The sequence below is a fragment of the Diplotaxodon limnothrissa genome, linkage group LG18 (assembly GCF_057381915.1).
Source record: "Diplotaxodon limnothrissa isolate DT_005_m linkage group LG18, D_limnothrissa_male_GT1.1, whole genome shotgun sequence".
Lineage (NCBI taxonomy): Eukaryota > Metazoa > Chordata > Actinopteri > Cichliformes > Cichlidae > Diplotaxodon > Diplotaxodon limnothrissa.
Window position 1 is genome coordinate 25,379,289 of NC_140613.1, and position 23,035 is coordinate 25,402,323.

The 23,035-nt window shown below is 40.3% G+C and overlaps 3 protein-coding genes across 4 annotated transcripts; all 3 read right to left on the bottom strand.

The window, feature by feature from the left end:
* Nucleotides 1–805: 805 nt before the first annotated feature.
* Nucleotides 806–11,202, bottom strand: LOC146613757 (parafibromin-like). Its single transcript, XM_085377046.1, has 10 exons — nucleotides 11,069–11,202; nucleotides 10,437–10,542; nucleotides 10,193–10,262; nucleotides 10,012–10,074; nucleotides 2,313–2,365; nucleotides 2,058–2,188; nucleotides 1,426–1,531; nucleotides 1,182–1,251; nucleotides 1,001–1,063; nucleotides 806–858 (listed from the first exon to the last, which is right to left on the bottom strand). Exons 1-10 carry the CDS (start codon nucleotides 11,197–11,199, stop codon nucleotides 806–808), a joined length of 846 nt encoding a protein of 281 aa, XP_085233172.1. The 5' UTR covers nucleotides 11,200–11,202.
* On the bottom strand, nucleotides 6,290–8,699 carry LOC146613758 (uncharacterized). Its single transcript, XM_085378335.1, has one exon. The coding sequence runs from the start codon at nucleotides 8,525–8,527 to the stop codon at nucleotides 6,290–6,292; it is 2,238 nt and encodes a 745-aa protein (XP_085234461.1). The 5' UTR covers nucleotides 8,528–8,699.
* A 1,472-nt stretch (nucleotides 11,203–12,674) lies between the features above and the next one.
* On the bottom strand, nucleotides 12,675–18,981 carry ro60 (Ro60, Y RNA binding protein). 2 transcript variants are annotated; one of them, XM_085377711.1, is made up of 9 exons: nucleotides 18,899–18,981; nucleotides 17,379–17,967; nucleotides 16,920–17,140; nucleotides 14,904–15,050; nucleotides 14,674–14,811; nucleotides 14,455–14,571; nucleotides 14,068–14,184; nucleotides 13,668–13,814; nucleotides 12,675–13,381 (listed from the first exon to the last, which is right to left on the bottom strand). In XM_085377711.1, the coding sequence occupies exons 1-9, from the start codon at nucleotides 18,899–18,901 to the stop codon at nucleotides 13,229–13,231; spliced, it is 1,632 nt and encodes a 543-aa protein (XP_085233837.1). In that variant the 5' UTR covers nucleotides 18,902–18,981; the 3' UTR covers nucleotides 12,675–13,228. The 2 variants fall into 2 exon arrangements, with proteins under 2 accessions (XP_085233837.1, XP_085233836.1); XM_085377710.1 differs by having other exon boundaries at nucleotides 13,668–13,865.
* Nucleotides 18,982–23,035: the final 4,054 nt, after the last annotated feature.

The following is a 23,035-nucleotide window of genomic DNA, read 5'->3' on the forward strand; positions in this document are numbered from 1 at the left end:
TGGCTAAGCTAAAGCAAAGACTGTGTAAAAGGAATCCAAGATGTTAATACTTGAAAAACACTTTTCTGATCTAAGAAATCTGTGAAATTAACAGAATAAAAAGCAACTCCAAGTTTTACCATTGACTTTGTGTGCTTTGTTTCAGGTTTCTCTTTCATTGATGTTAAGTATCTCTACATTAAACTTGCTAACTCATACCATAGATGCATGTTGAAGACTACAGGTAATCCCCCCCGAAGTAAACCTACATCTGCAAACACCCTATAACTGTGACTCATGCATTGTTCCCCTTAACCTGCCAACCTCTTGCTACAAATGTTGAATTGGCCTTCATATTCTACACTCATTACATTACTCAGGAAAAGTCCCAGAAATCTTATCAGATCAGATCAGCCAAATTACGAATGACACTAAAACTCCAAGGTTGAAGCCAGAGATGGTCAGCAAACCCCGGTCTTCTGTGTCTGAGATGGCAATTCCAATGTAAGTCAGGCCACACATCACCAGCTTTGCACATTGCCTTCTTTATGGTCCTCTAGACGGGCAGCCAGACACACACATTCCTCATCCTTGGGGTGAAAGCAGTTTTCACATTATTAGCAAATTACAGGATAAAATGTGATATAATATCAAACATCTTTAACTGCCCAAACTGCAGAAAATTCTAAAAGTTAAGATATTCAGACTTTGTCAATTTCAGTGTCCTGACTGGGGGGTGGGGGATGTTTGAAGCATCACATTTCTAATGATACCACACAGAGAACAATATCAGCCACATGTGACATCTGAAGTAACATAATTTACCTCAACTCTTGTTTTTTTTGGCTTCAGAAGATGCCTCATCAGCTTCTCTTCTGACTAAAAAAAACAATAACAAACAAAAAAGAAACAAAAACAAACAATTTCACAGCACAAAACAAATGCCTTCATACCACCTTCCTTTACTTCACTTATTCAATATTAAACTCCACATCATGTTGTAAAAATGCTGTAACTTTACCTTGTGTCCGGCTTTGCAGACCTATTTCTATGGGCGCACTTCTGTCGATGCTCGTTGACGTGGCTGCAAATGGACAAAAACAACATTTGAAGCAAATTTTCAGCGAACCAAAACCTGGAATGACAACACCTGTACTAGATGCCACAGAAAGCCCCCTCCTCAGCGCCCAAGCGCTACTTACAGCTCTCGCCATTAAGATATGTACGCAAGTCCTTTCGATCAGGTCGTCTGACAGCACGGATGTTCTCTGTCTATAAACAACACACAATCATAAAAGTCAACACTCTTTAAAGTTTACAAGATGCTGCATGTATGACAAAATGTGGGCTGGAATCAGGATTGTCCTCAAACAACACGTTGGTAAGCAATGAAGGATTGATACTGACAGATTCTGGGCTGTTTCATATGAACTCCAGAGCACTTACTGCAGCTCTTTGCACATAGGATGGATGCGGCAGGTGCACATTGTTGAGAAAGAACAAGATAGAGTCCAAGGTATAGTACTCTTTGGGCTGCCCCTCTTTACCAGTACTAAAGATCAAAAGAAGCAAAATACATTAAAAAGCATGCAGGCGTCCAGTTTTACAACTAACAAACTTTAAGTGAATTACTGCGTGAAGCACACTTAAGGTGGTTTGATGTGAACCGCATTAAGGCTTGAATATAAAGCCAAAGTCACTTTATCAACCACTGTCAACGGTTCTCCTGCTAGCTAAAGCACTGCTCCTTGCAACTTCAGTTTCTGCGTCACATGCACAAAGTTTGGTTTTTGCACGGTGAAGAAAGACGTTTATAGTCATGACTGTAGGGACTAAAAGAGAAAACAAACAAACACACAGGTGTTTCAACTCGACTCTTTGGATTTCTGACTCCGTGAAACAACTCTGAGCTACGTCCATGATTAATTAGCATTACACAACACTACAAGTTTGGCTTTTCCTCTCTCGAGCTAAGTTTAAAGGACATACATTAGCTTTCATGAAAGCTAGTAAAATAGTCTATGGGAAAGACCTTCCTGTTGCACTAATAATTAAAGATTTTGTGTTTTATGACATACCCCGAGATTATGTAGTTGGTCTTGACATTCTTGGGCCAGGAGAACTCCCCAAATATAACTTCATCTCCTTTAGCAACAATCTCCTTTTTCTGGATGTTATACTGACGAAGAACACTCAACACATCTGCCATCTTCAGTTGTATGTATGCAAGGTTTACAAGGTAAACACAGCCATCAAAGGAGGGTTGAAGCATCACATTTCTAACGATACCACACAGAAAAACCACATAAGCCATCTGAAGTAACATAATTTACCTCAACTCTTGGTTTTTTGGCTTCAGAAAATGCCTCATCAGCTTCTCTTCTGACTAAAAAAAACAAAACAAACAACAATAACAAAGAGAAAGGAAACAAAAAAAAACATTATTTCACTGTGCGAAACATAAATTCCTTCACTTATTCAATAGAAAATATTTGCAAAAATATGACTATTAGCGACAGGACAGTGCCATTATTAATATCAGCACTAGCATTTATAAGTACCGTATTTTCACGACCATAAGGCGCACTTAAAAGTCTTAGATTTTCTTCAAAAAGTGCGGCGCGCCCTATAGAGCGGTGCGCCCTATGTGTTGTAAGGAGGACGTAGTAGAGAACACCATGAGAACGTTAAAGGGTGAAGTGTGGGCGTTGATCGTATATACCGGGACAATCGCACATACCTGTATAAAAGAACAGGTATGTGCATTATGCAGGACATCGTTGTTTTAACAACCCTGAAAATGGCAAAGAGACACGCTTACGAAGCACAGTTTAAACTGAAGGCCATCAGCTACGCGGAGGAACATGGAAATCGAGCAGCGGCGAGAGAATTTAAGATTAACGAATCGATGGTTCGCAAATGGAGGAAGCTGGAAAACAAGCTCCGGCAGGTCAAGAAAACGCAGCTGAGTTTCCGCGGACATAAGGCGAGGTGGCCCGAGTTGGAGGAAAGACTCGAGCGGTGGATCATCGAGCAAAGAGCGAGCGGGAGAAGCGTTTCGACGGTCACCATTCGGCTAAAAGCAGTTTCACTAGCTGAAGAGATGAACATTGAACATTTCCAAGGAGGTCCGTCTTGGTGCTTTCGTTTTATGAAACGGTGCCATTTTTCCATCCGGACCAGGACTACGGTAGCGCAGCAACTTCCAGCGGATTACGGTATAAGGAAAAGCTGGCCATCTTCCGCTCCTACTGCAGCAAACACATCGGCGACAAAAACATCCAGCCCAGCCACATCACAAACATGGACGAGGTCCCGCTCACTTTTGACATCCCGGTGAGTCACACTGTGGAGAAGAAGGGGACCAGCACGGTAGCGATACGCACAACGGGGTATGAAAAGTCTTCTTTTACTGTTGTGCTTGGCTGCCATGCTAATGGACAGAAACTGCCGCCTATGGTGATTTTAAAGCGAAAGACTTTGCCTAAAGAGAAGTTTCCAGCAGAAATCATCATTAAGGCAAATGAAAAGGGCTGGATGGATGAGGAAATGATGAAAGAGTGGCTGAGGGAGGAGTATGTAAGGAGACCAGGTGGTTTTTTCCACGCATCACCATCGCTGTTGATCTGTGACTCTATGCGTGCCCATCTCACAGCCAATGTGAAAAAACTAGTGAAGCAAATGAACTGTGAGCTTGCTGTCATTCCGGGAGGAGGCCTGACAAAGGAACTCCAACCGCTGGACATCGGTGTGAACCGCCCGTTCAAAGTAAGGCTGCGAGCGGCCTGGGAGCGATGGATGACCGATGGAGACCACAGTTTCACTAAGAGTGGAAGGCAGCGCCGGGCGAGTTACGCCACAATTTGCCAATGGATTGTAGATGCTTGGGCTAACATGTCTGCTGGCACTGTTGTTCGAGCTTTCGCAAAAGCTGGCATCGTTTCCGAGGAGCCGCACGGCACGGAAAGTGACTCTGACAGTGAAGACAGTGAACCTGGCATGTTTGATGGAGATTTAGCGCAGCTGTTCAATTCAGACACAGAGGATGAGGACTTCGATGGGTTTGATTGATGATAAAAATGTGAGTACCAAACTTTGTTTTGCTCCTGCTTTATTTTTAAATACGCACACTTGTATGCTTGTGTGTTGTTGATGATGACGATTATTGGTAATAAAAATGTGAGTACCAAACTCAGTCTTGCTCCTGCTTTATTTTTAAATATGCACACTTGCAGGGACGTGCAGAGAGGTTTAAAGGGGCGGGTGCTCAAAGTTAAAAAGGGGCACATTGAACCATGCTGAATAACAACAACACACATTCATCAAGAATCTAATATGGGAAGGGCAGGGCTGTGTTGATCTGAGACTGTAGACATTAAAAAGTCCACAGGAGAGATGGTAGCTGATTAAACAAGTTTCATGAGATAATAACAAAATGCAAAGATTGGTGACAGCGCTTGGAACCATAAGGCAACGAAAAACTGTGACATAAACTCGGCTCTGCCTGTGAATCACTCTTTGCTTCTCTTCTTCCTTCCTTCCCATCATTTCATATATCACTCTCCACTTGCTGTCTATCTGAGAACAAGGCACAACTTGCTATTGCAATAAACTATAATCTAATTATCCACACCTAACAACTCTTGCACTTAATCTATAATAAAATGATGACAGCAAAATGTTATAGCCCTGCCTTTAGTAGCCTCATACAGCTCCTGCTGTTTCCTCCTCATGTCCTTACCAGCCATGTCTGCACAATGTTATATCATGAGTAATATTTTTTTAAATCCAGCTAAATAAAACACACACATGCACACACAGTGACATTTTAGACCTTCTTCAGAATACTGTATATACTATGGGCATCCTTACATTATTATTTATTACTAGAGCTACAATAATAAAGCAATGAGGAGGGGGAAGTAATAAATATGAAATAATGTATTTATGATGATTCCATTTGTTTCACTATCCACTCTGTGCAGGGCAAAGCTTATTACATTTTTAAACTGTAGAGATACAATCATTTTACTGCTGTAAAATCCAACTTTTGTCTTATTTAAAATATAAATCTAATATAATCTGCTTCTTAATGTATGTTCTTTAAAATACAGCGTGTGTTTTTTAATATATTATAATTATAATAATTATTATGTGGACATGCATATTAGATCGTTTTTTAGTGAAATATAATCCCTCCAGAAAGGCAGGAAATGCCCAGAAACTTACTTTAAAACTAAATATGTTCCCTAAAACGGTGACAGAGCTACAGACCCATGACAGCCTTACACAGGTAGCCAGCAGCTATGACCAGCACTACTTGTGCAGTTAATAAAAGGACAGGTAATGTTTGTCACGCTGTTGCACACACAGCACGCTCGTTTGTTTCAGTTCGTCAGTTGCAACAAGACAGCTTACCAACGTGTACGTAATAAGCTAATACTCCTGGGTGCTATACACTACAGTGTGCGCTGTGCACCTACTTACTGGGTTTGTCGCATCAGTCTGTGTCTCTGAGTTAACTTGTGTTTCTCCTACAGCTCCGGACCGCAACAAATGCGCGTGCTCTTTGTGAGCTCGTTCCCGGCTCGTAACCAGCGCGTTCTGCCGTCGAGGGCGATCATTGGTTAAATGTGATCATGTGACTGATGCAAGCCAGATCCTTTTATTTAGCAAAACTATGATTAATAGTTAAATATTATTGTTGAGGGGCACAGACAGGACTCCGCACGCACACACACATAAAATAAATAAATAAAAAAAATTTAAAAGTTGCCTCAACAAAAGGGCACTTTGGGCACTCATCAGGAAAGGGGCGGGTGCTCAAGCCCCTCTAGCCCCCCCCTCTGCACGTCCCTGGTCTCTATCCATCTAGTATTAAATCTTTCTGGGAAACAAGTATGTATATTATGCACACACACAAACACACATGCAGCTATTACCTATTTCTTGTTTTTATACCTAAGATGAATTATTGTTGAATGAAGACATTTTTCAAACAAATGTAAAATGTGGGCAATTGTGTTTATTGGGTAAAGGAAAAGGCAGAAGGGGGGGAAAGGATAGAAAGAATGAAAGAGAGAGATGAGAGAAAACCCCAACAATCCCCTCTGAGCAAGCAGCAGGCGACAGTGGATAGGAAAAACTCCTTTTAAAGTGAAAGACACCTAAAGGAGAAACCTATGGCAGAACCAGGCTCAGGAGGGGGCAGTCAACTGCCGGGACTGGTCGGGGGGTGAGGGTGAAAAAAGAAAAAGGAGGGAGGGGAAGGGGGGAAATGAAGATGGAATAGAGGTGGAGGAAGACGAGGTTACATCAGGTGAGAAGCTGCAGTGCCCCTCCTCCAGAACCAGTGGAAGCGTTTTTTCTTCTTTTTCAGATACTCTTCCACCAGCACTTTTTTCTCAATGATGAGGGTTTTCAGCTCATCGATTGTTTCTGCGTTTTCTTTCTCAAGTTTGTTGCATCTTTTCACCATGTCTTCTAATTGTTCTTGTTTTTCTTTAAGCTTGTCTTTCAGTTCTTTAACTGTTGCCTCCTCTATTCGCTTTGCCTTGTGCACATCTGTGTGCATGTCTTCCAGCTGCTGGTTTCTCTTCTGGATTTCTTGAAGTCTACACTGCAGGTCTTTATGTGTTTTCTGTTGTTCTTGCTTTTGCGCCTGGATTTCAGTGTTTTTGTACTTCAAGGTCTTAGAAAGTTCCTCAAGTTCGGTATTTTTTCTCAGCATCTCATTGATGCTACTCTGCATCGCTGAGCATTGTTTTTCCAGCTTTTTCTTTTCTTCTTCCAGTACAGTTGATTTGTACTTTGTTTCGTTATACAATTCTTGGAGTGCTTGATTTTTCCTCTGGAGATGAAGCTTTTCTTCTTCCTGTTGTATTTTCTGTTGGTCTTTTTCTTGAAGAAGCTCTTTATTTCCGTGCACTTTTTTATCAAGCCTGATTTGGAGCGATCTGTGTTTTTCCTCCATCTCGTCAAGCTTGGAGTCCATTTCCTTCTGTTTCATTTCCATTTGCTTCTTGTCTTGAAGCAACTGTTGACTTTTGTGCAGAGTTTTGTCATGTTTCACCTGCAGCGCTTTGTATTTTTCCTCCATGGCTTGGAGTTTGCTCTGCAGGTCTCTCTGCTCTACGGGCTCTTGTTTCTTTTCTTGGAGGTTCTCCTTATTTCTCTCCAGAGCTTCATCAAGCATTACTCGCAAGCCTTCATTTTGTTTCTCAATGTTCCTCAGCTTGCAATCCATTTCTTCCTTTTTTATTTTCTGTTGGTCTATCTTGTGAAGAAACTCTTTATTTCTCTCCAGAGCTTCATCAAGCATCACTTGCAAGCCTTCATTCTGTTTCTTGATGTGCCTCAGCTTGCAATCCATTTCTTCCTTTTTTATTTTCTGTTGGTCTTTCTCGTGCAGAAACTCTTTATTTCTCTCCAGAGCTTCATCAAGCATCACTTGCAAGCCTTCATTTTGTTTCTCGATGTTCCTCAGCTTGCAATCCATTTCTTCCTGATGTATTTTCTGTTGGTCTTTTTCTTGAAGCAGCTCTTTATTTTTGAGCAGTGTTTCCTCAAGAGTTAGTTGCAGCATTTTCAGTTTTTCCTCCAAGACTTCAAGCTGGGAGTCTGTTTCTTTCTCCAGCATTTCTTGTTGCTCTCTCTCTTGAATGAACTCTTTATTTCTGTGCACTGTTTTCTCAAGCTTGATTTGGAGCGATCTGTGTTTTTCCTCCATCTCGTCAAGCTTGGAGTCAATTTCCTTCTGTTTCATTTCCATTTGCTTCTTGTCTTGAAGCAACTGTTGACTTTTGTGCAGAGTTTTGTCATGTTTCACATGCAGAGCTTTGTATTTTTCCTCCATGGCTTGGAGTTTGCTCTGCATGTCTCTCTGCTGTGTGGACTGTTGCTTCTCTTCTTGGTGGATTTCCTTCAGTTTTTCCAGAGCTTCGTCAAGCTTCTCTTGGAGCTCCTGATTCTTCTTGACCATGTTTTCCTGTTTTATGCTCTCTTTTTTCTCCTTTTGGAGCAGATCTTTATTTTTTTCCAGAGCTCCATCAAGCTTTTCTTGGAGCTCCTGATTCTTCTTGAGCATTTTATCCCCTTTAATGCTCTCTTTTTTCTCATTTTGGAGCAGATCTTTAATTTTTTCTAGAGCTTCATCAAGCTTTTCTTGGAGCTCGTGATTCTTCTTATCTTGGAGAGCCCATTGTTTCTCCTCAATAATACCTTCCCTTTCCTGAAGCTGGTAGGATAATTTTTCTAATTCAGCGCTCTTTCTCTCATTTTCTTCTGTCAGGATCTTAATCTTTTCTCTGTTCATGAGATTTTCCTTCTCCATTTCTTCCAATCGCTTTTCCTCTAATTCCACCTGTTCATCCCAAGGAAGAGAGCTGATGTAAGGGTCTAGGGACTCATACCATGGAATAGAGCTGGGGTCAGCTTCTTGTCTTTCTTGCTCTTTCTGAGACATGTTGGAGTCTGTATACCGTGAGTACGAAAAGTATCCAGATGTTTGAAAATGCTTTACTGGTGAACGTTTGAATGCTGCTAACATAAGTGCTGCAAATAACGGACTGAAAGTTGTACCTCCTCACCCCTATTTATGGATTCAGAAGCCTGTGACATCACAATTCCATAAGCCAATGAGGTTGTCACATGACATTCTAGAATGAGGTCATGTTTTTGTATGAATTTTTTAAATAACATCAACATTCCGTAAGCCAATGAGGTTCTTACATGACTTTTGAATGAGGATAATTATTTTGTGTTAATCGACATAGCCTGCTGCAGCTCAGAGCTCGTGAGCTCAAACGATCCTCCAACCTCAGCCTCCCGGTAGCTTGGATTACAGGCACGCGCCACCGCACCCGGCGAGAAGCAGCTACGTTAACAGGGCTTTTAACTATGTCTGAGGTGACATCATGACACTAACCTGCTGCCCATCATTAGCAAAGTTGTAATGATGGGCAGCAAAGATGAGGAATGAATGGTGCACAATTGTTATATGCAAGTTTTTAGAAAGCTCGTGGTTAACCCAAGAGTATTTTGTCACAATATCAAGAAGAGTAAAGCTTCAATGTCAAGAATAGATAGGAATATAGGGAATTATATATTTTTATTTAAAGACAGGACTCACATGTTTTCATTTCTAGTCTTTAAAACCTGTCTCTATCAGGGACGTGCAGAGAGGTTTAAAGGGGCGGGTGCTCAAAGTTAAAAAGGGGCACATTGAACCATGCTGAATAACAACAACACACATTCATCAAGAATCTAATATGGGAAGGGCAGGGCTGTGTTGATCTGAGACTGTAGACATTAAAAAGTCCACAGGAGAGATGGTAGCTGATTAAACAAGTTTCATGAGATAATAACAAAATGCAAAGATTGGTGACAGCGCTTGGAACCATAAGGCAACGAAAAACTGTGACATAAACTCGGCTCTGCCTGTGAATCACTCTTTGCTTCTCTTCTTCCTTCCTTCCCATCATTTCATATATCACTCTCCACTTGCTGTCTATCTGAGAACAAGGCACAACTTGCTATTGCACAACTTGCTATTGCAATAAACTATAATCTAATTATCCACACCTAACAACTCTTGCACTTAATCTATAATAAAATGATGACAGCAAAATGTTATAGCCCTGCCTTTAGTAGCCTCATACAGCTCCTACTGTTTCCTCCTCCTCCTCATATCCTTACCAGCCATGTCTGCACAATGTTATATCATGAGTAATATTTTTTTAAATCCAGCTAAATAAAACGTCCCTGCACACTTGTATGCTTGTGTGTTGTTGATGTGACGATTACCGGCAACAGAAATGTGAGTAAGGTACCGAATTCAGGTTTGCTCCCGCTTTATTTTTAAATACGCATACGGTACTTGTATGCGCCCTATAATCCAGTGCGCCTTATGTGTGTGTTAAATACAGTAAGGGCACACATAACTGAGACTGCGCCTTTTAGCACAGTGCGCCTTATGGTCGTGAAAATACGGTAGTAATTCCACATCATGTTGTAAAAATGCTGTAACTTTACCTTGTGTCCGGCTTTGCAGACCTATTTCCATGGGCGCACTTCTGTCGATGCTCGTTGACGTGGCTGCAAATGGACAAAAACAACATTTGAAGCAAATTTTCAGCGAACCAAAACCTGGAATGACAACACCTGTACTAGATGCCACAGAAAGCCCCCTCCTCAGCGCCCAAGCGCTACTTACAGCTCTCGCCATTAAGATATGTACGCAAGTCCTTTCGATCAGGTCGTCTGACAGCACGGATGTTCTCTGTCTATAAACAACACACAATCATAAAAGTCAACACTCTTTAAAGTTTACAAGATGCTGCATGTATGACAAAATGTGGGCTGGAATCAGGATTGTCCTCAAACAACACGTTGGTAAGCAATGAAGGATTGATACTGACAGATTCTGGGCTGTTTCACATGAACTCCAGAGCACTTACTGCAGCTCTTTGCACATAGGATGGATGCGGCAGGTGCACATTGTTGAGAAAGAACAAGATAGAGTCCAAGGTATAGTACTCTTTGGGCTGCCCCTCTTTACCAGTACTAAAGATCAAAAGAAGCAAAATACATTAAAACGCATGCAGGCGTCCAGTTTTACAACTAACAAACTTTAAGTGAATTACTGCGTGATGCACACTTAAGGTGGTTTGATGTGAACCGCATTAAGGCTTGAATATAAAGCCAAAGTCACTTTATCAACCACTGTCAACAATTCTCCTGCTAGCTAAAGCACTGCTCCTTGCAACTTCAGTTTCTGCGTCACATGCACAAAGTTTGGTTTTTGCACGGTGAAGAAAGACGTTTATAGTCATGACTGTAGGGACTAAAAGAGAAAACAAACAAACACACAGGTGTTTCAACTCGACTCTTTGGATTTCTGACTCCGTGAAACAACTCTGAGCTACGTCCATGATTAATTAGCATTACACAACACTACAAGTTTGGCTTTTCCTCTCTCGAGCTAAGTTTAAAGGACATACATTAGCTTTCATGAAAGCTAGTAAAATAGTCTATGGGAAAGACCTTCCTGTTGCACTAATAATTAAAGATTTTGTGTTTTATGACATACCCCGAGATTATGTAGTTGGTCTTGACATTCTTGGGCCAGGAGAACTCCCCAAATATAACTTCATCTCCTTTAGCAACAATCTCCTTTTTCTGGATGTTATACTGACGAAGAACACTCAACACATCCGCCATCTTCAGTTGTATGTGTGTAGAGCAGTGTGTTTGCGAGGCCCCTAGTTATCAACGTCGTGCGGCCTCTCTAGATGCCTGATCTTGACCCGCTTTAACCTCCTAGGACCTGGCGTCCACATGTGTGGACGGCACATTTTGGGGTATTTAGACCAAAATATTCAATTTTGCTCTACAAGGGCCTGATATCCACTTACAAGGACATAATACTGCTACTGTTCTATCGAAATTTTAATGAATATCCTATGTGGCTCTTATTTTTGTTAAAAAACAAAAACAAAAAATCTGGTAATTCTTTGTTTTTACATTCATTGGGCCCCAATATGCCCAAATATGAAAGATGCATGCCGTGGAAGAGTTCGGGGTCTTAGGAGGTTAAACTGTAAACTTTACTTTGATCACATGTATCAGTTCAACAACTCAGGCAGTTATTGGTAAAATGAAAGCGCATTTCCAGAGCAGCAAGTTGTTTATTAGGAAGGGCTTTACATCGCCGCTACAGTAGGTACATGTTAAGCAGGACAGATACAACAGAATGGTTGTGAAACACTTGAGAACGACCAAATCTCATGTCCATCTCCTAAAACGCTGTGTCAACAGTCATGTTATAAATATTTTATATGTTGACCAAAAAGACTGTGGATGTTGCTTTAAAATTAAAAATGAAAACATCAGCATGTTGGGACAAACATCCTTCACAGTTACATGGTCAGTGTGTATTTTTCTTTTAATTCTATGAAGACTAAATGACACCGTGATAAGTAAAGCTTACTGAATATTCTCAGTAATTATTACTGTTGACTAAAACGAAAAGCACCACTGTAATCATTTGTTTACATTTCCTCAAAAATTAACAGGCCCTGTCTCTAAAACTCTCTAAGCTGTGCACGTTTATTCTGTGTCTGGAGAAATATAAAACGTTTTTTAAATTGACCATTACAGGTTTTATAAAAGTACATTCAAATAATTTTCACAATAATTCATTCATATCAAGTTTTCTGGAAAGGTAGCAGTTTTCAGAACGAACAATGTCACATTAAAGATAAGGTAACGGGTATCAGAGAGCTATGATTGGTCCTTTCCAGATACTTTATTACAGTAAAATGTAAATTCTGATGCATAGAATTTAGACTGAAACACAAACTTTTCAAAAAAAACAAAAACAAAAAACCCCCAAACATTGGCATTAGTGCGTCGTTAAAACTGAATCCAAATTTACTTTCTAAAAAGTGTCACCACATTTGTTTTAAAGTATAACCTCACGAGAAGAAAACAGAAAACTCAGCTTTAAAACAATAAACTGGGCTTAGGGTCAAACAAATGTTAGAACAACTAAAATTTGTGGCTAAGCTAAAGCAAAGACTGTGTAAAAGGAATCCAAGATGTTAATACTTGAAAAAACTTTTCTGATCTAAGAAATCTGTGAAATTAACACAATAAAAAGCAACTCCAAGTTTTACCACTGACTTTGTGTGCTTTGTGTCAGGTTTCTCTTTCATTGATGTTAAGTATCTCTACATCAAACCTGCTAACTGCATGTTGCTGCATGCATGTTGAAAACTACAGGTAATCCCCCCGAAGTAAACCTACATCTGCAAACACCCTATGACTGACTCTTGCAGTGTTCCCCTTAACCTGCCAACCTCTTGCTACAAATGTTGAATTGGTTCATTTTTCCCCCACTTAAATCACGATCCATCAAAATCCACCAAAGTACTGAACAGCTGATCATATAGAGACTCTTAAAAACATGATATGCAAACACATACCATGTCTTAATCACTTCCTATTCAATTTTCACAAAATATAGATGCATTTTACATTTCCAAAGTGTTGTCCAGCCTGCTGGACACTTTGTCGACTGAATGGTGAGCAAGAGAAAACAAAGAAAAACTGGAATTGAAATTGTCAGCATCTTTTGGATTAGTGCTGTTTTGGGACACTCTACATGCTAAATGAGCCTCATTGGTCCACTCTTTGCCTTCATATTCTACACTCATTACATTTCTCAAGAAAAGTCCCAGAAATCTTATCAGATCAGATCTTGGGCCAAATTACGAATGACACTAAAAGCTCCAAGGTCGAAGCCAGAGATGGTCAGCAAACCCCGGTCTTCTGTGTCTGGGATGGCAATTCCAATGTTAGTCAGGATACACATCACCAGCTTCGAATTAGCTCCTGATGTCTGTTGAGAATATACACAAACCATGTTTATTGTAAAAATGTTACATTTGTCATCGTCACTTAGTACATATTTTAAGTAACCTTTTAGATAAAGGAGTTTAAAGGAGAACTTTTAATGCTGTAAAATTAACTGTGCCCTATCAGCCATCTATGGAACAATGTGAATAAAAATAGCACAACAACCCCATCCCGTTAATCTTTGCTTGGTATTGTATATGTTCAAAAACAATCTTTACCACACAAGGCCATTATTTAATTCAACCCCAGATGTGAAAAAACAAACATACTTCTCTGTGCTTTTTCAGAGACTCCACCAGGCTGGCAGTAAGCGTCCACAGTGGGTTGTTGCTCAAAGTGACGAACACATCTACAGCTTTCCTGTTCTCCGTGGCCCATTGAATGGGAACGGTGCAGTCTCTGCTCTCACTCTGGAACTGCAACATAAAGGCACTACCTGATGGCTGTGCACCCCTTTCTCTCGTGCTCTATGTGAGAGGACAATAAACAGGTGGTAGTTGAGCTAACCAGCACTGCTTTGCAGTACTTTGATGTGAAGGTGGAAGAAGAAGAAGAAAAAAAATGCCTCTAATTGCTCGTCTGCAACAAATATTGTATTGTATATTCCTGAAAGGAACTGTTCAGTCGCTCGTATTATCTCGTCACCTTTAATGTTCTGTAAAGCCTTACCTTAACCAGTTCATCGGTTGCTTCTTTGAGAGTCATATCAGCAGAAATAGAGAATGGTACCATAGCCTCTTCAGAGTAGACAAGCACATGTGTGTCAGCCTCCGTCCTTGCAAAAATCTGTGTCAAAGCCAAGGTCAAAAGAAAGCCATTTAGTTACCCTGACTAAAATGCCTTTATCCTGCATGCACATTCACACACAGTACACCACTGTTAGGGCCTATGCGCTAACATACTGAGAAAGGAATTTTCAGGGAATTCACAGTATGCGTCAACAGTCCCATGCCATCACCCAGGATCTCTCTAAAGATGGGGCAGCCTGAGCCCTGTTTGAAGATGCAGCTGTTCCAACTAACCAGATAGCATCATCTGGCTGTAGTACAGTCTTACCATGGCAATAGCGGCTGCAGCAGCAGCAGTGCTGATCGACGTTCCTGGGACAATGCTGCTCGGTGACCCGCTCATATCTACTGCCACAACAAAGCATTTACCCACAGGCTCCACATTCTGAGGACAGAGTTACAGCAGAACAGGACATTCACGTTAAAGAACTGCTGCTGACATCTTCTGCAACAACTGGAGAAAGTTTTGAAAATTACAACAACATACCATAAAGCTCTTGTAAAAGGCAGAGTCCATAGCTTTAAGGATGTTGCGGTCTGCTTCCCATTTCGGTTTACCCTGATAGCCATGGCCTTTTTTGTAGTTTTCTGTAGCCAAAAGTATACTGAAAGGGTGGATCTTTGCCTGGTGATTTTAGGAGACATTTAATTCCTAAATATTGAACTCTGCATAATTAAAAACAAAATAACATTTCTGGTAGAAGTTGTGAGCCTTACCTGTTTTAGTGCCGTCTCACTTTGAATTCTGTCACATAAAAACTGTGTTTCTGGGCTTCCCGGTTCAAGAACTTTGCCAGATGTCAGCCTACCTAACATCTTTACCACCGAATGGAGAGGCATTTCCTTCAACAAAGCGCTCCATACCTGCAGAAAACAACCACCACACATCCTGTTAGATGTAGAAAAATACATTCCCACATTCTTTACATTAGGCTTCAGTCTACCTGAACATTGCAGTTTTACAGATAAGAAATGTTTTGATTTTTTCCCCCTCCAGGGAACACTTTTCCGCAGTGAGCAGGAACTTACAAGGGGCTCACCCCAACCGCCAAAAACTGGAAAAAAAAAAATAAAAAAAAAAGTCCTAGCAGTTCAGGACGTGAGATAGTAAAGATCATTTATGATATTTGGTGTTTAGGTAGTAAACAAGAAAGCAGTTACTTTTTAAACCAGGGATGTTTAACTTATTTTATATCAGGGGCCAGATAAACAGAACTTTAATCCTAAGTGGGCCAGACCTAGGAAAGTCCCCTTTCTGTCAGTGTAACTACGTGTAGCTGCACATTTAATCCCTCCAATATTTCAATATAAATAAAGAGGTGCAATTTCAACAGGGCATCTCAGTTTTACTACATGATAAAGAAATTCTGGTAGCTCATTTACCAGACTGTCCTGTAATTATAAAGCAGAAAGTTTTGTTGTTTTATTTATTTTACTGTGGACACACTGTAAAAAACAGGAATTCTTTTATCAGTACTGAAAACCCAAAAAGAAAAAAGGAACTTTTCTGTTCATTTAATAATCTGATGTAGTGTGTAAGACTGTGAGTAGGAGGGCTTCATCAGCAGGACAAGCTGTAAAATTTATGAAAATACAGGTGGAAGTCCAGTGGGTCAAAGACATCCAGTGGGCCGGATTGGACTTTTTGCCAGGCTCTTCCAGGGTCTCGAGCCTCATGTTTGACACCCCTGTTCTAAATGCTCTGTTTGAATTAAAGATGCAATTTTCTTATTTTTTTTAGTGTGAACTGCTGAGGGAGATTTTTGCTGATTACAAGCTTCTGAGAACTGAAAAAATAAACTTTTCTATCATTTGTGCTGCTACTGGACTGGTTCTTATATAGCGCTTTTCTACTCATCTGAGCACTCAAAGCGCTTTACACAACTTGTGCATTCACCCATTCACACACATTCGCACAAGCACATCTTTCTAAGTGTTTTATAGCTAACATTCACACACATTCATACTCTGATGGATGCATCGGAGAGCAATTTTGGGTTAGTATCTTGCCCAAGGATATTTGGCATATAGACTAGGGGAAGCCAGGAATCGAACCACCAACCTTCTGATCAGTGACCTGCTCTACAGCCACCACTGGAAGGAGGTACAGATTAAAAACTAAACTGAAAATAAATTGCTGTACACCCCCCTTTACATGGCATATTTTACTTTACCAAACAACAGCAGGTACAATATATTTATTTAACAAAACTATACGAGTTGCTTTCATTACTACCCAGTTTGTTTTGAACTTCACAAGCCCTATCTGTTTTTCACTTGCCTTCATAATTTTCCTCATAATCATTTTTAAGCTTTGATTGCTCATACAGACGCTGCTAGCTTGTACCTTCTCTGAGTTCTGTATTCCTTTAGCCACTTTGCCTTTTCTAGCTTCGTATGTTCAGCTGGGTGAAAGTGATTTAAGTGATTAGATTTGTTGTTAAACATTTTTGTGGTCATCTCCCCGTGGTTTTCTGCGTTGGACACTGGTCTAGTCACTCAGTGTGAGCAGTTTCCCCACTTGTCAAACTGTGGTTATGAGTGTGCGCTGCTTTACGTGTTCTCAGCCGAGTCAGTCACCAGTTTGGGCTGAGAACACTGAAAATCTTCTTATTTCGTGTGCATTTCTAATCTTAATAAGATCCCAAGTGTAAAAACTGATTCATCTCATCAATTATCACTACGGTCTATGTTATAAACAGCAACCAGGTTAAAATGATTTAACAGACTCGCCTGTTTAAACTTCAGATGCTCGGTCAGCAGCTGTTCCCTCTCAAGCTTGTGTTCCTCTATTAAAGTGACGACCTCAGTTTCATCCCGACTGTGCTTTACCTTTTCCACCACTTCAAGATATGAAAGCACCCTGATAACCTCTTCGGCGTTCTCTTTGTTTTCATGAGCAACCTGGACCTCTTTCCACCCCTTTGTTACATATTTGCTGATCAAGGCAATAGCTGAAAACACAAAGAGATGGGCGTTGCATGTTAGCACTGACTAAAGTGAAACAAAATAAAAACTTACACTGTACTGATTAAAATTCAGCATGGGGAGTTTATAAATATGCACATATATGCTCAGAAAAGAGAACATCCAATAAAACCCCAAAGAAGAAAGTTGGATAACTGCAGACGTTTATTCAACTGATTACTAATAACATTTTGCAGGCTAAATGACGTGGGTCTCTATACTTACCATCTCTAGCTGGTTTAGTGTGGGAGAGTCTGAGCAGATCCTGGTGTGACCAGCCCTCTCTCTGCTTACATTTGGTCACTGCAGCAGCTAGACTCATGGCATCTTGCTCATTGTACCAGTCAGACAGTGCTCTCCTCAGGGCACGCCCCCATATCCCACATTTCATGTGCTCTTTTAATTCCTTCTTGTACTTGATGAAAGAAAACAGATGGGCAGGCTCACGACAAACATCCTTCAGGGCTTTGAACGCTGCCTGTTTGGTGTTCACATCTGGGTTTTGGGAGCACAAAGCCAAGGCAAAAATGGAGGGCTCTAGTCTGACAGCTTGCCCATCCTGAGCGAACCTTTTTATTTCCTCCAACACCTCAGCGCCTTGTTTCTCCTGCAGCATGGACTGCAGGGCTCCAGTCTTCTCCACGCTGATGTGACCATTCTCTCTGGTACTGTACAAGGCTCCCTCTGAGCCATAGCAGAGGAAGCGACAAAGCTTGGCCTTGTCACTGATCTCCCATGAACCACCACCTGTTGAGTTCAGGGTATGGTTGCTAGTGGTACTTCCTGATAGCTCCATTGAAACACTTGAGGTGTCCTGAAACAGATTGTAGTAAAATGAAGCAATTGTAAACTTTATAATGAAATGGCACTGTAATTTGATTGTGGTATTTTATCTTATAGTATAGTGGAAATGAAATAAAAGCTAACTACCAACACTAATGGGACGTAAAGCGTCCCCAGTGTTAATCAAACCATGGTTCGGATTTGACAGGATTACGCAAGTGTTAATAAACCACCCAGCGTTTGCTAAGGTGGCGCTTAGCACACCTTACTTTGAACATATATTATCCAGCTACGTTGTTAAAATGCACATTAAAATGTTTGAGTCCCTGCAACAGCCTCTCGAGTTCAAGGCCAGCCAGCAAGCATGAAAATGTTAACTTCGCAAGCAAACATGACTTACTCATTGCCTCAGAGCGCTGTCAGAAATAGCTTAAAGCCGATTACAGAAGACGATCATACGCATAAGACAGAGAAGACACGCTGGTCTGTTAACAGGAGATGGTACGAGAAGTTACCTGCACGTCATTTTAAGTTAGCTGCGGAATGAGCTAGTCAGCCTTAGCTAACACTCCCGGTAGAGATTCGTTTGCTAAGTTAACTAGTTAAGCTAGCAAAGGAGGGCGGTCTGGGCAAGGTGAATTAAGTTACGCGGTTTTAATCATTTAACAATAAAGTTAGGAATATGACCAATCATGTAGCAACTCATAGCCAGACCAAGTCTCCTCGGTTTCCCCAGCCGTGACTTGGCTGCATAGTAATGATATTAATGTTAGCCGTCAGCACAAAACTATCAACTCCCCAATCTGAGCTCTGGCTGGGACACCGGAAAGCACTTTGATACAGCTAGTCCAGGATGAGCAGCTTGCTACTAACATACGCTAACCCTAACAAAACTGTGTTGGTTTTACTCAACACATATACTGTTTGCGAGTTGAAATAACATGACATAGATATCCACTTACCATCAGGTATGTACACAGTGCTCAAGTTTTTTGGGTTGTTGTTGGGTTTTTTTTAATGTAGCTAGATGTGGAAAGGCCTCCCCGCTGACCGTCAATGAGATAACAGGGCGGTGCCGCGGTGGATGCCGGGATATGGAGTAAAATCACACAGGCACGTTCACCCAGGGTCCTCTCGCTTTCTCTCCGTACGTTCACATTCACTTTTTTTAGTGGTTCACAATCCACTGAAAAAGACTTGAGCCTCCTTTCTTTTTTCTATATTTTGCCAGTAAAACGGAAAATAAGTGCAGTGATTTATTGAAACATGCGCAAACATAGGTGGGAATACACATGTACAGTAAAAGGCAAAAACTATTCTATTGAGCTTCAAAGTCAATATTTGGTATGACCATCTTTATTTTTCAGCACAGCCTGAACTCTGTTTTACAAGCTTGTAATTTTTTCTTTAATGTCTTTAGGAATAGTTCTCCAGGCTCCAGGTTCCAGCCACAAACTGTGACATACACCATGGTTATTGGATGGGTATAAAAACTGTTGTACCTTTCTTCTAACCTCCTCCGTACATACGTACATTGATTTAAATCAAAAACTTTTGAATCATCAATCCATAAGACCTGTTTCAACAGATTTTAAGCCCAGCGTTCTCATGAAATTTTCTCCTTGTTTCAAATCTTCTTTCAGGCTGTTAGGAATGTTTATGGCAATTTTAATAGTTTCAGGTAGAATAAATGGGAACAAAGGGCTGTCCTTGTCACTCCTGTTCATAATTTTTATGGACAGAATTTCTAGGCATAGCCAGATGGCAGAAAGCCTCCACTTTGTTGGCCTCAGAATAGCTTTCTGCTTTTTGCAGATGATGTGGTTCCATTGACTTCATCAGGTGGTGGCCTCCAGCTCACACTAGAGAGGTTTGCAGCCTAATGTGAAGCAGCAGGAACGAGAATCAGCACCTCCAAGCCTGAGGCCAAAAAGAGTGGAGTGCTATGTGTCTATGTCTATGTCATGAGGAATAAATCATACATTTGGATGATTTTGATTTCTATCAGATGAGAAGAATGCTATTAAAACATATAGCCAATCTTCCAGATAGATTTACCATCACATATTTTCACTTTTCAAAAAACAAACACACTTTCATCCATCAATTCCAAACTGACCTTCAATGTATCCAAAAGGGCCACAGAAACGGGACACTTTTCCAACTTTCCAAACTTGTTCTATCCTAGGCTTAAGGCATTTTCTTTCCTTCCCATTGTCTCTTGGTAACATTTCTGTAAATCCGATACCTTTCACCCTGCAGATATTTCTTTTTTTAAATTTATATTTCACCTGTTTGTGAGTGACAGAAACGATGACATGTTTTTGCTTTTCGTGCACCTTCCCTCCCATTCCCTGCACATCTACTGCTAATATATATTGTTAATATAAATATATTAATAGTATATTTAGTATTTAGTATTTATTTATTTATTGTCATTGTCAAGAACAATGAAATTGCATTTGGGGCTTCCATACAACCCCCCCAAAAAAGAAGAAAATAATAAATACCCCTTAAAACCCAAGTGTACATATTTAACCCAGTGTGACTCCAATGCAATAAGACAATCCTTAGCAATAATGTTCGTAGAAATTCAGACAAAGACCTGAGAAACATGACAAAATACAACAATGCAACCCATTCAATATTATTGTACTGTGAGATATGATATCAGATATGATAGTTATCTATTTAAGAAAGAGGGGGGGGGGGGGGGGGGGGGCAGGAGGGGGAAGAGAATAAAGATATGATGCACCAATGCAGACCAGTTCATTGCTATTAAGAAGTTGGATATGGTTATTGTCCGTGAGAGGGGGGCAGAGAGTTCAGGAGCCTCACAGCCTGTGGATACAGGCTGTTGGCCAGTCTGGATGTTCTGGCTTGTTTATATTTTAAAATGTTATATTTTTTCTGTAATACTAATCTGTATATGGAGAAGGTGTTTGACTGTCTGTTAATAATCTAGTATCTCATCAATTATCTACTAACAAATTTAGTAACAATCTAGTAACCAAATTATATATTAAAAACCTGACTAGTTTCCCAGCGGGTGGCAAAAATTTACTTGTTTTTCACTTTTATATTTAGTTTGTACAAAGCAAGAAATTCTAATGAAAATGTAGCATTTTTCTAACAGCCCAGTGTCAAGAAGTACCTTTGCCAGGATTCAGTGTATTTTGTATGGTGGAGTACATTCTGCAAACCCCATCAGTGTTCATCACGGCCATTTCCATCTTTTTCACAAGATCCACTACCTTCTGTTCTTCAGCATTGTTCTCCTTAACATCATACCTACCAACACCTCCTCTTCACCTCTGTTTTCTTCACCTCCAAAACACAAGTTTTTCCTTCAAGATGACACCTGCTCTATCTCTCTTCCTAGCGACAGCGGACTAGAGCATTAGTAGCGCCTGGCTTTGCTCCCCTTTCACCTGGTCTCTACCTCTCCTTACATCCTTGCCTTTCCGTCTTTCTTGATGCCTCTGAACATGCCTTTCAACAGCATCAGAGGTTGTTGGTGTTGTCCACAGATCTGACTAATCCGTTATCGAAATGTTCTTCTCGATGATCTACATGTTTGACTTACTTAAGATATCACACAGGACACGCTTCCTGACACACTCTCACTTGGGACTATGACCTTCCTATCATCATGAAGCAGTTTGGCAATTCTTCTCTGACCTCTAGCTCAAGCTGTTTTTACCCAGTGAACTCCTGCTTACTGGATATTTATATAGATATTGTGACAAAAAAGAGCTCAGTAACTTCCCACTTACAAATTAGACTGATTAGAATGTTGGGACATTTAAAGGAACTCAATATACATAGTTAAAAGCATATTTACTAGTGACAAACATCTAAAATCTTCAAAATCTGAGAAGTAAAATTGCACAAATATCAAACCTTTTACAATTTTCTGCTCTAAGCTTGCATTTCATTTAAACGTACATAATTTCATCTTAAACAATTTTTACACTTTAGATTTTCTCTCCCCTCATGCAAGAACAACAAGCATCAAAGAAACACTTTTGCAGCAAAAAGTACAAACAATAATTTCTGGAGATGCTTTTTTTCACACTTCAAAAAGAGTAAAGCAAAGGAACACATTATTTATAAAATTAGCATGAATCAAAGTGCAATATTATAAATGATGGGGAGTTTTTTTCATTTTTAATGCATTTAAATTGTGAAAATGAGAAATGAGAAAAAAGGAGCAGGTCAACTAGATATATACATATTTTGGTAAAAATGTGTGATCGTGTGCAATTAAGAGCTATTATAGACAGAGATGGGCAGTGTTGGAATTTAAAAATATAATCGGCTTATCTGCTATTATATTTTTTCTGGATAAGAGAGGCCCAACTCTTAGTACAGTTTGTGCCGACAGGACTGACAGGAAATTACATGCTTTTGCAGAAGCCTGCTTTTGCAGCTAGAATGAAGTGAAAGTGAAACCAACTAGGCTGTTTGATTGAAACTTAAAGTGTGGTATGATGTAGAGAGCAAGTATATAAATGACTAGGCTTCCTGTTTTGTGCTTCAGACCTGAGCTTGTGTGTCCGTGTGTTCAGGTCTCCATATCCAGGATATGTTAATTAAAGATCATTTTTAAAGTAAAAGGACCACTTTTGAGCCGTGTCTTTCTTGGCCCTAAGAATTCAAAGAACTGGAATTAACAGCAGTAATGTGTTACTGTAATCCGATTACTTTTTTCAAGTAATGAGTAATATAAGGGATTACTATCGCAAAAAAAGTAAATAGATTACTGTTACTTTCCAGTAAGCACGCCGCTTTACTGCGTTACTAAACCGTGATTTTGTTTGTGAGAGTGTCTCATGACAATGACATAAGCACGTGCGACACCTGTGGCAGCAACAGACTTGTGTAGATCAACAATGGATAGTATGGAGTGCAGGACAGAGTACGACTATGCAGCATTTAAAGCTTGGACGTACTTACATTACTTTAGTCGGTAAAAAGTGACTAAAATATGAGCATCCGCTGTACACTCTGCGTGGGAAGAAAATGTCTTTCTACAGCGAAAAATTAAACTTGAAATCTGAGCAAGCACCGAGCACGCTGCCACAGGAATGTGAAAT

Bases quoted from the DNA above. Each gene is read 5' to 3' on its own strand.
- LOC146613758 (XM_085378335.1), bottom strand. From the start codon at position 8,527: ATGTTAGCAGCATTCAAACGTTCACCAGTAAAGCATTTTCAAACATCT.
- LOC146613757 (XM_085377046.1), bottom strand. From the start codon at position 11,199: ATGGCGGATGTGTTGAGTGTTCTTCGTCAGTATAACATCCAGAAAAAG. The intron at 2,189-2,312 runs GTAAATTATGTT...ATACAACTGAAG, and splicing joins CCAAAAAACCAAGAGTTGAG to ATGGCAGATGTGTTGAGTGT. The intron at 859-1,000 runs GTAAAGTTACAG...TGTTTTTTTTAG, and splicing joins TCTGCAAAGCCGGACACAAG to TCAGAAGAGAAGCTGATGAG.
- ro60 (XM_085377710.1), bottom strand. The intron at 14,185-14,454 runs GTAAGACTGTAC...GCTTTGACACAG, and splicing joins CTGCAGCCGCTATTGCCATG to ATTTTTGCAAGGACGGAGGC. The intron at 13,382-13,667 runs GTATGTTTGTTT...TATTCTCAACAG, and splicing joins CTCTGAAAAAGCACAGAGAA to ACATCAGGAGCTAATTCGAA.